Here is a 17,521-nt window from a genome sequence, read left to right on the forward strand (position 1 = left end):
CCAACAGTGGGACACCTGGTGTGTTGGAGGAACATGCCGAGGGGTTCTAGATAGGCCAGGTGGTCAGGGAAGACCTTTCTGAGGAGGTGACCTGATGGAGGCAAAGGAGGGAGCCGTGCACTTTCTGCAGGAAGGGCATTCCTGGCAGAGGACACAGCCAGTGCAAAGGTCCTGAGGCTGAACCAAGCTCGATGCATTTGTGGAACAGCTAGCAAGTTGGCAGAGTAGTGCTGTGGGAGTGAGGGTGAGGATGGAAAGGGGAAAAGAAGAAAGGGGCAGGGCCATGTGTGAAGTTTGGATTTTATTCCAGGGTGGCTAGGGACATGAGAGGGTGGCAAGCAGAGGAATGAACTGGTTGATTTCCATTTTCCAAAGCTGCCTTGGATCAAGTCCTGGGGCTGCTGTAACAAAGCACCACCAACTGGAGGGCTTAAAGCAACAGAAAAGTATTGTCTCACAGTTCTGGAGGCCATAAATCTGAAACCAAGGTGACAAAAGGGCTGCACTCCCTCCGGGCAAATCCATTCCATAGCTCCCGCCCAGCTTCTGGTGGCCCTCGGAAGTTCCTTGGCTTATAGTTGCATCACTCCAATAATCCCTGCCTCTGTCTTCAATGGCCTTTTCCCCCATGTCAACATCTCACCAATGTCCCTCTGCCTTTCTCCTAAGGACACCTGTCATTAGAGTTAGGGCTTACCCTAAATACAGGATGACCTCATCTCCAGATCTGTCACTTAATTCCATCTGTAAAGACCCCCTTTTCAAATAAGGTCTCATTCACAGGTTCCGGAGGTTAAGACTTGGACATATTTTTAGGGGGACCACCATTCAACCCACTATGAGGGTGACCATACAATGAATGGCCAGATGTAAGGGTGACTGGGGGCAGCATCACCAGGGAGAACCAGGTGACCTGCATGGATGACTCAGTAGAGGGCAAACAGGATGGCTTCTTGGAGGAGGAAGTATTTGAGCTGAGTCAGGAGATGGAGAGGATTGTGGCAGATGGAGTTGGAGATGGGGGTGGTGTGCGGATGGAGTGTACCAAGCCTCGGAGGCAGACAGGTACCCGCATGTTGTTGAGAACATACAAGAGCCTCTGTTGTCTAATGGGAGAGTTTACATTAGGTTAGGAGGAATTTTCAACCCAGGGCGATTCTGCTCCCAGGGGACACTGGGCGATGTCTGGGGACATTTGTCATTGTCAAGACTGGAAGATGCTATGGGCATGGAGTGGGTAGAGGCCAGGGATGGGAGGGCACAAGACGGGCCCCCACAACAAAAGTTATCCACCCCAAATCAATAGTGTCCACGTGGGGCCGGCCGAGTGGCGCGATGGTTAAGAACTGGTTTGGGATGCCAGAGGGCCCCGGTTCGGATCCCACATATGAGGGCCAGTGACACTGCCCTCCACAGCTAAGATGCTGAACAACAGCTCAATCTGGAGCTGGGCTGCAGTGAGTCGCCGCCTGCAGTGAGTCGCCGGCTGCAGTGAGTTGCCGGCGATGGCGTAGGCTGCAACCCCTGTGGCAGTGGGTTGCCATGGGCTACTGTATGTAGCCAGCAGCCAGTGTGAGCGGCCAGCAGCCGCAGTGAGCAGCCGTCCAGAAGCCAGCGACTGATGTGCCTCGCCCAGGAAGAGCGCAATGATGGTGCCAACTTGAGCCAGTGAAGCAACGTCCTCCACAACTAGACTGAAGAACAAAAAAATGACAGCAACTTGTCTGTTCCCCTTCCCCCAATTCCCCAGCACTGTTCCCATCCCCCAAATTCCCCAATAAAAATCTTTAAAAAAAAATAGTGTCCAGGTGGATAAACCCTGGTGAGGAGAATAAGGAGCTGGTGAGCAGCACTACTAGAAATATAATGCAAGCCACACAGCATTTAAAATTTCTAGGAGCAACATTTAAATAGGGAAGTGAAACAGGTGAAATGCATTTTAATACCATATTTCATTTTAACCCAATTATCTCCAAAATCTTATCATTTCAACAGGCAGTCAGTGTAGTTAGTATAAAAATTATTAATAAGCTAGTTCACATTCCTTTTTTTCATCCTGTGTAAAAACCTGGTATGCATATCGTACACTCACAGCCCATCTCAATTTTGTGAAATTGACAGTTGACAAATGAGATTCACATACCCAAGTAGTTCTAAACATAATTAAAGGTTTTCCAAGTATAGAGTTGGGTATCAGTTTTTAGATTTAGGTTTATATTGATATTAATTACAATTAAACAAAATTTAAAATCCCATTGCCCGGTCACACAAGCTACATTTTAAGGGCCCGGTATCCACATATGGCGGGTGGCTACAGTATATTTCTTTTTTTCTTTTTTTTTTTTTCGCTTTTCCAACAGATTTATTTTTTGGTTGGGGAGGGGAAGGAATGGATTTTGAGAAAAAACATGCGGTGGAGAGGTATGGAATAGAAAATAAATACAAATGTAAGCTGTTTTGCTAATTGTTTTATAACCACAACAAATGAGTACAGAGAAAGCCCTGTACAAAAACAACACAAAGGTTCAAGATCAAGATGTTCCTTTAGGCAAGGCTGAAGATTTCAGTCTCTGGTATTTGGAATTTAGGCTGCAGTCCTTGGTTTTGGACGGATCACTGGGTGTGTAGCACAGTCCATGCTTCTAACCAGATTTGAACAGAAGGATGGCCACCTGGCCCAGGTAGAAGTAGATGAAGTGTTTGGTTTCATGTGTCACATAACTACCGAAGTTCCTCCCCACGATGCAGTGCCAGGTGGGGTTGTACTTCTTGTCAAACTCCTTCTTAATATGGGCCGCAATGTCCTTCTCTATGTTATATTTCTCCAATGCCTGAGTAGCACACTCCACCGAGTCCTGTTGCATCTCCTCGGACATATCGGCATTTTTTATCACCGCCTTTCTGTTGCACATGGTTACAGTGGAGCTGAGATTGGCCGACTGCAACGGTCTCCTGGGGGAGGGGCTGGCGAGAATGAGACCCGGCAGAAGAAGCCGTCGCTATCGAAGCCGTGGCGCATCTCTACAGTATATTTCTAAAATGTTCCAAGTCTAGGGTCAACAAACTTTTTATATAAAAGATCAGAGAATACAAATTTTTTTGGCTCTGCCAGCCATACAGCCCGTGTGATAGCCACATCAAAGCCTCAGACAACATGTAAATGAATGGGTGTGGCTCTGTGGCAATAAAACTTTATTTACAAAACAGACAGGGGGCCTGAATAGGGCTGTAGTTTACCAGTCCCCATTCTAGACCATCATTGTCCAATAGAACTTTCCATGATGATGGGCATGTTCTGTCTGTGCTGTCCACTATGGTGGCTCTAGGTCCCTGTGGCTATTGAGCCTTTGAACTGTGGCAAATATGACTCAGGAACTGAATTCTTAATGTTTTTTAATTATAAGAAATGTAAATTTAAACTTAAATGGATACATGTGGCTAATGACTACCATGTTGGGCAGCTCAAATCTAGAATGTTCTACATCAGGGGTCAGCTATCTTTTATACAGCACAGATCTAGAATGTTCTAGACTGGGGGCAGCTACTATGTTGGAGAATGCAGGCCTAGAATGTTCTACTAGAGTAGGACAGCACAGGCATAGAATGTTCTAGATCCAACTGTCAGCTACCATGTTAGACAGTGCAGACTTAGAATGTTCTAGACCCAGGAACATGATGCAGTGTCATCGTACATCTAGATTGCAGGGTTTGAGGTCTCTCTTTGATACTGGCTCACAATTGGGGGGGGGGTAAAGAATCTCAGGCAATACCCTCTCCTTTCTGCACCTCAATTTCCTCAGCCTCCACATGGGGCCTCGGGTGTGAATTATCACCATTGCCCAGCACTGCTGAGACCCCTCATCTAAGTGCCATGTCCATCAGGGGGGCTGGGGCTGCTGCCAGCCCTTTTTGACAGAGGGGAGACTATGGGTAAGAGAAGGGACTTGTATGAGGTCACCCAGCGGGGTAAGGGATAGCCACCCCACTCCACAAGCCTCAAACCTCTGGCTTGCCTGGCTTGCTTTCCTGCAAGCTGGCCTCTGCCTTCCTGGAGGTGAGGGCCGATGTTTGATAAATAAGAAGGAGGTGGCTCAGAGCTGAACCCTGGGGACACAGGGACCCCCCTGGGGACCATCCTTGGGAAACATACTCTAGGAGTAGAGCCTGGTTTGTAAAAAATATTTCTTAAAGGGCCGGCCGAGTGGCTCAGTTGGTTAAGAGCTCACTCAAGAGTGCGAGCTCTGAGCAATCAGTGGTTCGATGCCTGGCCCGAACTGAGTTGCTGCTGAGCTGCCAATAGGTGGCAGGATGGCTCAGCTAATAAATAAATAAATAAATATATATATATATATATATATATATATATATATAAATATATATATATTTATTTATATAAAACTATATATGTGTAAGAAATATATATATATTTCTTAAAGTTTGCAAAACACTACACACTTAGAGAGAAGTGCATATAACATAAATAATTGTAAAGCAAGCTTCCCCATTACTACTACACTGTTGGCTCCCTGGAAACCCCCATTCCGTGTCCCCAAGCCCCTGACCCTCTTTTCCTGTTGGAGGAGCCACTATCTTGACTTCTCTGGTACCCAATCCCTGGTTTTCTCAATGGAGTCAGCATTTATAAATAGATCCCTCAAATATTAGATGGCTTTTGCCTCTTTTCTTTGTAACCTGATATGAATGGAATCATATCATATGTAGGCTTTTTCATCTGCATTTTTTTCATTTAGTATGTAGCTAATGAGAGTCAATGTTGCATGCATCTGTGGTTGGTCCTTTTTCCTTCCTGTGTAGTATTCCATGACACAAATACAGAATTTATTTGTCCATTCTCCTGTTGATGGACATTTGGGTTGTTTCCAGTTTTTGCTGGTCCAACTAGAGGTCCTTGTTCCTGTTTTGGTTTTGGTGGGCACGTGCCATGTTCCTGTTGGGCACATACTCAGGAGTTCTGATCCCTGAGTATATGTATCTTTGGCTTCTGATTAGCGAAGGGGCTGACTTTCCTGGTAAGGCTCCCTCACCTAAGGACACCTGCAGACATGGGACCAGCCTTTCAGAACCAGAGCTGGAGGCTCATTCACAGATTGCATGAGGAGGGGCCCGGCCGAAGGCCTCCTCTCCTGCCAGCTGCATCTGAGCACAGATGTCTGAACCCTCCCCACCTCCCAAAGGTGACTCTGCCAGAAGATGGAGCAGCAGCTGCACGAGGTTCACTGCATGCTGGGCAGCCCACCCTGCCGGCTCCCGTGCCTGTGCATGCCCACAAGTACAGCCAGGGTGTTAGGGGCCAGAACTGGGTCACTCTAGAGACCAAGGTAGCCACCATCTCTCCTGTCCCCTGCACCTTCCCTCCAAAAAAAATACTCTGTGTGTGTGTGCATGTGTGTGTGTGTGTGTGTGTGTGTGTGTGTGTGTGTTCGAGGAGGCAGTATGGAATGGACACTTCTGTTCTTTTATCCCTTGATAAACCAGGAGGGGAGGGGCCCCAGGTCATTTGCTGGCTCTGTGCTCCCCCTGCCCCATGGCACAGCCAAGCTCCCCCTCCCCTAATGCTGCTTTCTGAAATGAGAGTGACCCCCTTCCCAGTTCCCTCCTAGAGTGTGTCAGCAGCGTCCGTCCGTGGGGGACGCAGTTTAATCAAATCTCAGCATTCTGGAATAGGATCCTAAATTGAATAACAGAATCCCAGAATAGAGCCCGGAATGGATACAGGACCCTGAATCCAGGCTGGGCAGATGCCTCGGATCCCAGCGAAGGTTCTCTGCTGGGTTTTCATAGCCCAGGATGGGGTTCCTGGAGATGGAACAGAACAGGGGAGCTGTGGGCGCTGGTGGGACCAACTTCCATCTCTTGGATGGCAAGGGGCTGGACCATTTGAGGCAACACCATCTCGTTCTTCGTGAAGGTCTTAGGGGACAAGGGACGACCCAGATCTGACAAGCCGCCCTGCTGCTCATCTGAATACCCAAGAAAGGGTTGCGTTTATATGGTTGGCTGTGGGTCCCCTCACAGGCCTTCCTGAAAACTCCTGTGCACACAGGGATCTCTGAGGTGGCCTCCTTGTAGGACTCATCCCCATGCCCCAAGATGTGGTTCAGTGTCAAGCCTAACCTGCGAATGAATGAGGGGCCCCAAGTTGCTGAATGTCTAATGAGGGACCTTCCTAAGCCTGAGTTTCTTCATCTGTGAAATGGGACTGAAGGAACATTTTGAAGATTCTGTAAAGCGGCACGTGCCAGGTGCTAAGCACACAGCAGGAACTTGGCAAATCTGTGCCAAATGAATGAAGTGACCGTCCCAGGCAAGTCAAGCTGTGGGACTTGCAGCCAGTCATGTTGTCTTAGCCTGTTTGCTCCCCGTGAAAGAGGGACAGTGTAGACAGCCTGGTACAGCTCTTGTGTTATCTCCCCTGCTGGGCATTGCCCAGCACATGTCCAGCTCGTTCTGTGCCCATGGGGACAAGGCCTGGGTTTCACTTTCTGTGAAAACCACAGGTCTTGCCTTGTTTTATTTCGGTTGTCATTTGTGGACCCTGTGCTGGGCCTTTCTGGAGAGGAAGGCACAGAGCTCCCCCAGCCCCTGCCCCCAGAAGCTCACCCCAAAGAGGGACTCTGTGTGTGTGTGTGTGTGTGTGTGTGTGTGTGTGTTGGGGGATGTGCCATGATCAAAGCAAGGCCTGCACAAAGCAGCTGAAACAGATGGATAATGAGAGGAAGGCTTCAGGGGGAGGTGGCATTTGAGGCAGCCTCTTCAAGTTGAGGATGAGGTGTGAAGGAGCACGTCCAGCCCAATGAGTGAAACAGTGGTGTCCTGGGGACATGGGGGGAATGCCTGGGGCTGAGCAGCAAAGGTGCCTCTAGTACTAAGATGAGGAGCTGACACGCTACCCCAAGGGTAATAGGGAGCCATGGCAGCATCTATACCAGGAAAGGGGCTTGATCTGGGTCCAGGTGGGAGAACAGGAGGTTGGAATGGTGGCCTGTGCAGCTCAGATTGGGGGGGGGGTGTCAACCTTGCTTCCTTTCTCTTCACCACCCCCAAACCCAGTTGTGACTTCCCTTGGGGTTCCCACATCTTCTAACGGCACAACTTTGCAAATCCAGGAGACTCTTTGGGGCCCCAGCCTGACCACTAGAAACTTCTCCTGCAGTTCCTTCTCCCAGCGGCCTCAGTTTCCCCATCTGTAATACTAAGAGGTCAAACATAAGGGACCCTATTTTCCCGATTGTGTATGACTTGGAGGCAGAGCAAGGACTTCATGTATGCCAGCCACTTCATGTATGCCCACCCCAAAGACACAGATACTCATGGAGCCGCAACCCACAGGACCCTTGGCTGGAGGGGTGGCTGGGTCCTCAGAGGACTCTGAGGAAACTGGCAGAAAATTTGGTCTCTGCTTCTGGCTTCCTCTTTTTCCTGTCTGATTTACCCATTCATAAAATGGACATGTTTCTATCTCATAAAGTTGTTTGGAGATTAAATGAGTCAGTAGATGTACATATTGCTCCAACAAAGGAAATTGTCTCCCCTTCAAACTCCTATTCATACTTCAAAACCCACCACAGATTTTCCACCTTCAGGGCTGCCCCATGATAGCCTTTGGCTCTTCACTGTTCTTTGCTCTAGGCTCTCCTAGCCCTTGATTCTGCCATCTGCCCCAACCCGGTCCCCATGAGTCCGGGAGTGTCTGTATTTGCCTCAATCTCCCCCTCCACCAGACTAGTGGGGTCCTCCTTGGAGTTGCAGAATTACTCAGCATGGGGAGATGGGAATGTTGAATAAATGAAAAGAAGAAGAGAAGGGGCAGGCAAGAGATGCAGTGATGGGGAGCCAGAGAAGTTGGAGAAGAGAGGGAGGGCATTCAGCAGAGACCTCCGTGGGACAGATGGAGAGAGGGAAGGGAGCCTTGGAGAGAGGGAGCTGGAAGGAGGTGGGCAGAGCCAGATGAGCGGGCAGGGGTGACAGGAGGGAGGGATGGGGTGTGAGGAGACCCCACTCCCGCACTGGAGTGCCTCCTCTGGGATTCAGTGGGCAGGGCAAAGTGGGAAGGGCCCAGCTTCTAGCTGGTGGATCACCTGGGCATGGGGCACAGGGAGTGAGGCGCTAGGCCCCAGCTCGTGTGCCACTGTGCGCGCCTTTGCACTTCGGGGCCAGCTGGGCAGGTGGGAGCACGTGGATGCCAGCCTGGTGCACATCTCCAGGCCGGTGGGTAAGGCTGGGTGCGGGGCCGCAGGGTGTGGACAGCCGGGCCTCTGGGCCTTAGCTTTCAAGTGAGGCATTGGAGAGAAGGGGGCTGCCCACCTGGCATCTGGGACCAGATCACAAGCCCCTCCCCCTGTCAAGCTGACCTAGGAGGGGGAAGGGGCCTCCCAGTAAGAGGCTAAAGGTCCCAGGCTCCACAGTGGGCAAGGGAGATGGGGAGCAGGTACGAAGGCCACGAGAATGGGGTGGGGGTTGAGGGTGCAGTGATGGGGGCAGGTTCCCTCCGTGTGGCCCCCCTCCCTCATTTCCCCACTCTGCTCATCTATCTCCAGAAGATTATATTTAAATATCTCTTTTGTGCAAGGCAGGAGCTGGGCTCGCCCCTAAGAGGCGGTTTCCATGGCAACAACAATTGCCAGCTTCCGTGTGGTGAATCAGCGTTGCCAAGGCAACCCCATCCTCATCTGCCTAAGGTGCTGGGAGGGGGGAGGAGGTGAGGGCCTGTGGAGGCGGCAGGGTGGGAGGGGTGGGGGGGAGCAGGAGGCTGGAGCTCAGGTGCCCCCTCTCCCTCCACCTCCTTTCACCACCGCAGTCTGTCCCCAGCCCAGAATTCTGGTCCCATTTGGTTGATAATCTTCTCTCCTGCCTCCTGTATCCGGGTGTGGAACCCAGGCGGAGAAGGCCTGGTGTGTGTGTGTGTGTGTGTGTGTGTGTGTGTGTGTGTGTGTGCCCGCGCGCGCGCGAGGGCGCGTGCATTGGAAGAAGGGAGACATGGTTCCGTTTTTCCCAGGTGGTCAGGGTCCCTCGGAGGGTGTGGCTGGGTGGCAGGAAGGTTGGGCTGTGGGAATTGGGGACACTGGATGGGGCAGACAGAAGTCTCTCTGGTTCTTGGGCTCCCAAGTTGGAGTTCAAAATTGAGGCGGCCCATGTGTGCCTGGGACATACACTCAGTGAAAGGGACGGTATCAGAAGTGAGAGGCTCTGAGAGGGGAGGGGGAGCAGAGAGAGGGGAAGGACTCAGAATGGGGAGGGGCTCAGGGAGGGCAAGGAAGCTAGAGAGGGGAAGGAGAGTCCACTGGGGGAGCGGGCTTAGGAGAAGGGTATGCAGAGTAAGGGGAAGGGACTCAGAGAGGGGGCTCAGAGCTGGGACAGGGTCTGAGAGAAGGGGAGGAGTTCAGAGGGGAGGAGACTTGAGGGTTTTAAAGTCTGGGTAGAGACTCATGGGAGTGGGTGGTAAGATCCCTAAATTTGACATCTAGGAATTCCTTAGTGCTTCGATTCACCCACCATGACCTTGGTGGATATAATAAATAACTTCTCTGGGCCTTGATTTTGACATCTGTAAAACAGGGTGAAAACTGTGTGCCTTTCCTGACCTTGCTGAGCAGCTACGCTATGATTAGACAACTGACATTTATCAAGCACCTTCTCTGGATGGGTGGGGATCTACTCCAAGGTTGTCTGACCTGGGACCAGTACTCGCTGACCCCATGCCTGTTGGGAGGGACCAGGTGCCTTTCTGTGCTGGAAGGATTGGCTACTTTCTTCTGGTCAGCCCAGTTCAGCAAGCTCCTCTGATTCTCCCATGTACCCTGACCTCTGTGGGATGATGCTGTGGTTCCCAGTATGGAGGAGGAAGAGTGAGACATTGACACTTCCTGCTCTGAGGAAAAGGGAGGAGGGAACCCGAAGGGGTGGAAGGATTGCCTGTGGGGGCTTTTAAATTGTTTTTGTTTTATTTTATTTTTTATTGGAGAACAGTGCGTTTTTTCAGAACCCATCAGCTCCAAGTCAAGTAGTTGTTTCAATCTAGCTGTGGAGGGTGCAGCTCAGCGGCACATGCGGGGATCAACCCAGCAACCTTGGTGTTATGAGCACTGTGCTCTAACCAACTTAGCTAACTGGCTGCCCCTAAACTGGGTTTTGAAGGATGAGTAGGAGTTCACCAATGACACCAGGTTGGGAGGAGCATTCCATCCTAGCAAATGTCACCCCCATCCCACATCCCTCAAGTCGGTTCTCAAATTTTCACATTAGCTGATCCCATGGTTGTGTAAGTTGGGGTGGGGGGCAGTATTTTTTCCGTTGAACATCATTTTCAGTGCTGAGGAGACAGAAGTGTCCAGAACAAGGAGTCCAGATTGCAGGCTGGTCCACTGAGGTATGACAGTCCGCCTACCCAAGGCTCAGGGAGCTGACTACAAGTAATAGCCTTGGTGTATTAGTCAGCTACTGTTCAGTATCAAACCACCCCAACCATTTTATTTTTTCATGATTTTGTGGGTTGGTAAACCTGGGCCGGGTTCATCTGGGTGGTTCTTTTTTTTTTTTTTAAAGATTTTATTGGGGAATTGGGGGGAGGGTAACAGCGTTGGGGAATCGGGGAAGGGGAACAGGCAGGTAGACAAATTGCTGTTTTGTTCTTCAGTCTAGTTGTGGAGGACGTCGCTTCACTGGCCCATGTTGGTATGATCATTGTGCTCTTCCCTGGTGAGGCAATCGGTCGCCGGTCTTTGGTCGGCCGCTCACAGCAGCTCCCGGTAGCTCACACCGGCTACTAGCCACTCACGCTGGCTGCCAGCCACTCACGTAGCTCACAGCAGCCCACTGCAGCCCCACTGCAGCCTACGCCGTCGCCGGCGACTCACGGCAGCCCAGCTCCAGGTCGAGCTGTTGTTCATCTTAGCTGTAGAGGGCGAGCGTCACTGGCCCTNGCCGGCGACTCACGGCAGCCCAGCTCCAGGTCGAGCTGTTGTTCATCTTAGCTGTAGAGGGCGAGCGTCACTGGCCCTCAATGTGGGATCTGAACTGTGGCCCTGCTGTTCAGAGCTGGTGCTCCCAAGCGAGCTCTTAACCAGCTGAGCCACTCGGCCGGCCCTGGGTGGTTCTTCTGCTGGTCTTTCCGGGGGTCATTCATGTAGTTGCAGTCAGTTGGGGCTCGACTGGGGCTAGCTGGGCTAGGACAACCTAACTCCTATGTACTGTGTGTCAGTGGGGCCTCTTTATGCATGACGTCTGTCATCCTCCAGTAGCTCACCTGGACTTGTCCACCTGGCAATCTCAGGGTCCCAAGAGTGGAAGCTGCAAGGTCTCTTAAAGCCAACTCCCACAACTTCACTTCCACCACATCCTATTGGTCAGAGCAAGTCACATAGCCAAGTCCAAATGCAAAAGCAAAATAGACTCCAGTTCTTGTCTAGAGGAACAACAAAGTCCAGTCACGTAAAGGGACCAGAGGAGTTGGGCCATCTTTGCAAAAAGTCTATCACACTTGGGGAGATAAGGAGGCTTCATGGAAGAAGGAATATTGTTACTGGGTTTTGAAGGCTATGTAAGAGTTTTCCAGACAGCATGAGCAAAGCCCTGTAGATGGGACCATGTGTTGTTTGGTTAAAGTGGGGTGTTAGCTGCGGTGAGGGGAAAGGGTTGGTGGGATGCTAAGGCTAGGGAGGTGGGCAGAGTTGCTTGGAAGAGCTCGGGTAAAGCCCCCATCCATGCTATCCTCCGCTGCCAACCTTGACCTCCCCTTCCCCTTTCTCCACAGATGGCACGGCCAATCCAGGTGAAGCCTGCGGACAGCGAAAGCCGCGGAGGTAGTTGTCATCTCTCCTGGCCACCAGGCTGGGGGTTGGTTGAGAAATGGGAGAGGGAGATCCCTGCACAAAAGGCTGCAGCAGTCACCTGCCTGCTCACACTTTATGGGGCAAAGACAGGAGAGCAGGGGGGGCTGTGTCCCTTCTTCCCAACCACAGTCACAGGCCAGTTCCAGCTGCTCTCCCCTGGAGTTTGAAATACACTACTCCTTTCCGGGTGTGGTAATGGGGAACTACAGACACAGAGGGGATGGGGTCCCTGAAGGACTGTGGATTGATTTCTGGTGTGTGTGTTTGTATGTGTGTGTGTGTACACGTTTGCACATCTGGACAAGTGTATATGTGTGTGTATGTGAGCATGCATACTTGGGCATGTCTGTGTGTAGATGTGTACAAGTATGTGCATGTTTATGCATGTTTCTGCGGCTGATGTGATGGAGGTGCATGCACAGCTGCATGCCTGGCCTGTGCACAGGCATGTATGTTCCAGCATGAGTGCTTGACTGTAACGGGCTGGGCATGTGGGCATGCAGGCTTGGGGCCTGCTGTCTGAGTGGGGTTGGACTGTGTGGTTGGAGGTGTGCCCTTGGGGGAATGCTTGGCTCTCCCCAGTGGGACACAAGGATAGTCATTCCTGGTGATTTTCATCCCCCTCCCCATCTCAGGTAGATTGGAGACCGAGGGAGAGCCGCCAGCCTTTGGGGTAGTGGTAGGGGGGCAGGGCTGTTAGGACCCCTGTGTATGTGTAAGAGCCGGGTAAAGCCCATCTGGGTTGGGAGCCTGTTTTCACACTGTGTAACCTGGCTACCAGAGTGGGTCAAGGATTAGAGAGATGTGGTCTACATCTCTCTATCTCTTTAGCCTCTCTCTCTCCCTTTCCCTCCATGTCTGTTTCTCCTTATCTTTGTCTCTCTTTCTGTCTCTCTGGTTCTCTCTCTGCTCCTCTATGTGTCTCTCTTTGCCTCTCTCTCTCTCTCTCTTTCATACACACACACACACACACACACACACACACACACACACACATAATCTGTCTCTCTCTCCCTAACTCTGTCTCTCTGCTTCTGTGTCTCTCCCTCCCTCCCACCCCCATGAGTGACAGCTGCCAGAGAAAGGGTCTCCATAGTAACCCAGCTCACCTTTGGGGACAGGAAGCATCCATGTTCCTGGGGGAGCAGTGCAATTACCCAAGAGAGCAGGGCTCTGGTGCCTCACATGGGAGAGACTGGCCCACTGACCCCTAGCCTTAGACTTGGGCAGATCCGGGTAAGGCATGCAGCCAGGCACCCATCTCAACCCTACCAGATGGGGACTGCAGGCTCCGCAGGCACCTGGTCCTGTACACACACACACACACCCGCAACAGACGTTGATTGCCTGGCCCCTCCTGAGCCCTGGTGAGGTTAGGCAGAGTGCTCTGCTGGTCACCATGAGGATGCAGAGAGCATCAGCACTCACTCCTCCCTGGAAAATCTAGATGACAGACAGATAGACCGCAGGGACCCAGGTCAGACAAGGCAGTTCCTAACCCTGGTACTATGTGTGGGCTCTCAGAGGCCACCTTTGCCCAGAGTGTCAGAGCAGCAGAGCAGAGGCCCCTAAGGATTGAAGGGAGGGCATTCCAGAAGGGAGGAGGGGCACTGCGTGAGCAAAAGCATGGAGATGGGACGGTGCAGGGACGTGAGAGGGTGGAGAGACCTAGGGCAGGGGTAGGACGTGGCTGTTGACCTCCCTCGCCGCCGGCAGGGCCTAGCCGAGAAATTCCTGGAGACCTGGAGGCAGGAACTCGGCTGAGGTGATGTCTCCGCCCACAGGGGACCGGAAGCTGTTTGTAGGGATGCTGAACAAGCAGCAGTCGGAGGAGGACGTGCTGCGACTGTTCCAGCCCTTCGGGGTCATCGACGAGTGCACGGTGCTCCGGGGACCTGATGGCAGCAGCAAAGGTGACAGGCCAGGGTCCAGGCTGGCTCCGGGGGTGGGGCTGGGTGCGTGAGAGTCAGGGACTAGGATCGCAGGGAACAGGGCAGGGCCCAAGGGGAACGGGGTGGGTCCCAGCGCGGGGCCTAGGACACTGGGGTCGGGGAACGGCGTCCGAGAGGGCGGGGCTGGTGGGCGGGGCCAGCTCCTATGGCAGGGTAGGCAGAGACTGTATATAGTCCCACCTGTTCCTATCTATGTGCCCATGTTCATCTGGGGATGCCTGTTTCCACCTGACTCTGTCCATGGGACTGTTTCCGCCTGGATTTGCCTGTGTCCTGTGGACTTTCTGCCTGACCCTACCTACTCCACCGTTCCTATATGGCTGTACCTTCTAGGAATGATTGTTTAATGACCTCCAAAGACTTGTTTTCCTGTCTGCCCATGTGACTGAATGTGTCTAGGGTTGAGTATCACTCCTCCTGCATCTCTTAGTCTCTGACTCTTTCTACCTGGGTGTCCAAATGACTATTTCTGTCTGGGTCTTCATGTGTCAGGTGGTCTGTGGCTGGCTGTCCACCTGATTCTGCCTTTGTGACTGGCTGGCTGGGTATGCCCTTGTCTGGTGACTTTATCCCCATTTCTCCAACTCTGGTCACATGGGCATACCGATCTGGGTCTGAGTGTGTCTCTGCCTGATTGTGTCACAGGACTGTATCTCTCTGTCTGTGTCTGATGGTCTGTCACTTTAATTCTGCACATCTGATTACAACTCTGGATCTTGTGTTGGTGGCTGGTGGGTGTTCTCTAAGCCCGTCTCCTGCACTTGAATGTGTGTTTGACAAACAGCTGTCTCGATGGCTGGCTTTCTGACTGAATGGATGGCCAGTTTGCTGACTGTCCACCTCTTAATGCTTGGCTGGCTGGCTGTGTGCTTCTCTTACTGTCTGATCGTCATTGTCCAGCTCTCTGCCTGGGCAAATGGCTGCTGTCTCTGTTGTCCGACTGTCTAACTTCCTGGCTGCCTGTGTCTGATGCTGACTGGCCATCCAGCACCCTCAGCCCCCTCTCCAGTGGCCCCTGCCTGACCAGAGATAACCCATTGCCTCTCATCTGTTCTCCTTTTCTTGGAGCAGGCTGTGCCTTTGTGAAGTTCTCCTCCCACACGGAGGCTCAGGCGGCCATCCACGCCCTGCATGGCAGCCAGACCATGCCGGTGAGTAGGAACTGCTCTGGGCCATGGTGGTAGGCATGGGGTGAGGGGGCCTGTCCCTACCATCCCAGCCATCCGGTAGACCCTGACTCTTCTTCAGAGAGGGCACAGGTGGAGGAAGAGGGGCAATCCGGGATGGTGGTGTGAGTGGGTGTAGGCATGTGTGTGATTGTGCATGTGTGTGTGTATGTGTGAGTGTACAAGGATGTACTGCCAGTGTGTGTTTCCATGTGTGTGAGTGTGTCTGAGACAGCGTGTGGGTGGGTATGTATGCCTCTGTGAGTGTGTGATGATTAGTAGGTGAGGGTTATGTGAGTGCTCATGTGTACATGAGGCGTGTATGTGAATATGTATGGCTAAGTGGGTGTGTGCTGGTGCATATGTATACAAGTACATGTCTGTGTGATTGTATTAGTATGCCTGGGTGATGTGGGGAACAGGTGCACACATGCCTCTGTAGGTGTGTGTGAGAGTAAGTGTGAGTATGTGTAGGTGAGGTTATGTGATTATGTGTGCATAGTGACTATATATGCTTATGTATGTATGTGTGTGATTTTGTGCATGAGAGTGTGTGAATGCATGTGTGAGCATGTATGGTGTGTATGTGTGTGAGTGTATGTGAAAGTATGTATGTTTGTGCGTGAGTGTACACGAGGGTGTCCCAGGAGGGGTGACCTGAGGGTGGGTGGAATTTGCTGAGGCCAGTAGGGGACATGAGGGTGCGGGGAGTGACAAGATCAAAGGTGGGGTGGGAATGGGCAGCTCCAGAGGCGCAGGGGAGGATAGGGTGGAGGGGCCTGCAGTTTAAGGCTGAGGTGCACGGATTCCTCCTAGGGTGATGGAGAGCCACAGAGGGTTTCGACAGGGGAAGGAAGGGGACAGGTGGGTTGGAAATGTCCCTTTGGGGCCAGAGTGGGGGATAGGCAGGGGCAAGACTGGAGCCAGGAGCCACTGGGTCAGAAGCAGTGTTAGGCTGGGGAGCACCACCCAGGCATTGGAGGTGGCCCTCCCCCACAGAAAGGAGATTCCAGGAGCCACTATCCCTGTATGTAAATGTTCAAATCTGCATGGGAAAGATGAACAACTCTTCCCTCAGTTGTTCTTGAAAATGGGTGTGAAGCGCAGGGCAGGATTCAGCTCATCACCAGGTCAGGCTTCCTCCTGCTTAGGCTGTCCAGTGATGGGGCTGGCAGGCGTAGCAGGGAGTAAGCTCTCCATCAAAGGGGGCATGTCAGCCTCTGATGGTTGGAATCTTACCTGTTCTCAGGTGCAAGGTGCCATTCACAGGGTTATCCATCTGTGCCGCACTGATCCTCTCTGGTGGTTGGATTCTCACCTGTTCTCAGGTGTGGGTAACAGGTATAGGGTCCTCCACCCAGGGCTGCCATTGTTCTTCTCCAGCAGTTGGATTCTCCTCCTGTTTTTGAGAGTGTGGCTGACAGTCAGGGTACTCCACTGTACCCCAGACACACCTCCCTGGGCCTGGATGCCCCACCTGTGTACAGGGGTAGTAGCTACATGGTCAAGTGCAAGACCCAAGACTGATCTCCACAGCTATCTTGCTGTGGCACCTGAGGTCTGTAGCTGGGGATCGTGGACATCTGCTGCCATCTACACCCCTTACCCAAGGGCCTGAGTTGGTGTATTCTGGAGACCCCAGAGTCCTGGCTACCTCCCTCCTTTTTTATCCCTTTCTGTTTGCGGCTGCCCCTGCAGGGCGCCTCCTCCAGCCTGGTGGTCAAGTTTGCCGACACTGACAAGGAGCGAACACTACGACGCATGCAGCAGATGGTGGGCCAGCTGGGCATCCTGACGCCGTCCCTCACCCTGCCCTTCAGCCCCTACAGCGCCTATGCCCAGGCTGTGAGTGACCCCAGCAGACAGGCTTCTGTCTCCAGTGGGACTCTGAAGACCACTCTCAGGGTCCAGCTGAGTTTCTGTTTCCATCTAGTCTCTGTTGAGGGGTTTTGCCTCTCTGTCCATCTTTCTGTCTCTTGCCCAGTCTCCCTGACTCAGTGTCCTATCCTGGCCGTGGCTGAGCCCCCAAATCCAGGCTGATTTCTGAGCCCCAACCCTGGCTGAGCCTCCAACCATACACTGAGCCCCAAGTTCAAGTTGAACCCCAACTATGGACTGACATGACCCCATGCTCAGCCCCCAAATCTAGGCTGAGCCTCACCCCTGAACTGAGACCAAACCCAGGCTGAGCCTCTTAAATCCAGGATGATTCTAAACTGAGTCCCAACCCAGGCCGAGTTCAATGTTAGCTGATCCTGATCCCAGACCAAGACCAAATTCTTGACTGAGCCCTGATCCCTGGATGAACTCTGATTCCTAAATGAGCCCTGAACCTAGACTGAGCCCTAATCTCAGGCTGAGCCCTGATACTAACTAGACTGATCTCAAGGCTGAGCCCTTATTCCTCACTGAGCCTTGATTTCATACTAAGCCCTGATCCCAACGCTGAGCCCTGATCCTATACTAAGCCTTGATCCTAGGCTGAACCCCAGTTCCTGAATGAGCCCTGACCCTGGTGTGAGCCAAAATATCCCCTAGTTACTGGAGGACCAGG

General features: G+C 52.3%; 2 protein-coding genes across 10 annotated transcripts in view; one reads left to right on the top strand and one right to left on the bottom strand.

Moving 5' to 3' along the window:
* The window catches only part of CELF5 (CUGBP Elav-like family member 5), a 44,773-nt gene that overhangs the window by 16,721 nt on the left and 10,531 nt on the right, over positions 1-17,521 (top strand). For 7 of the 9 annotated variants that reach the window (XR_002125246.1, XM_019653480.1, XM_019653472.1 and 4 more), the window contains exons 3-6: positions 11,771-11,822; positions 13,634-13,762; positions 14,873-14,952; positions 16,666-16,812. Coding sequence is in view for 8 of the 9 variants with exons in the window: in XM_019653480.1 (XP_019509025.1) it covers positions 11,771-11,822; positions 13,634-13,762; positions 14,873-14,952; positions 16,666-16,812 (408 nt within the window). In the remaining variant the exon portion in view is untranslated. The remainder of the gene's footprint in view (positions 1-11,770; positions 11,823-13,633; positions 13,763-14,872; positions 14,953-16,665; positions 16,813-17,521) is intronic. The other 2 variants (XM_019653475.1, XM_019653477.1) reach the window with 1 other exon arrangement.
* On the bottom strand, positions 2,452-3,015 carry LOC109388616 (dynein light chain 1, cytoplasmic-like). The gene has a single exon (XM_019653481.1). It carries the CDS (start codon positions 2,910-2,912, stop codon positions 2,643-2,645), a length of 270 nt encoding a protein of 89 aa, XP_019509026.1. The 5' UTR covers positions 2,913-3,015; the 3' UTR covers positions 2,452-2,642.

Source organism: Hipposideros armiger, unplaced genomic scaffold (genome assembly GCF_001890085.2).
Source record: "Hipposideros armiger isolate ML-2016 unplaced genomic scaffold, ASM189008v1 scaffold_202, whole genome shotgun sequence".
Classification (NCBI taxonomy): Eukaryota; Metazoa; Chordata; class Mammalia; order Chiroptera; family Hipposideridae; genus Hipposideros; species Hipposideros armiger.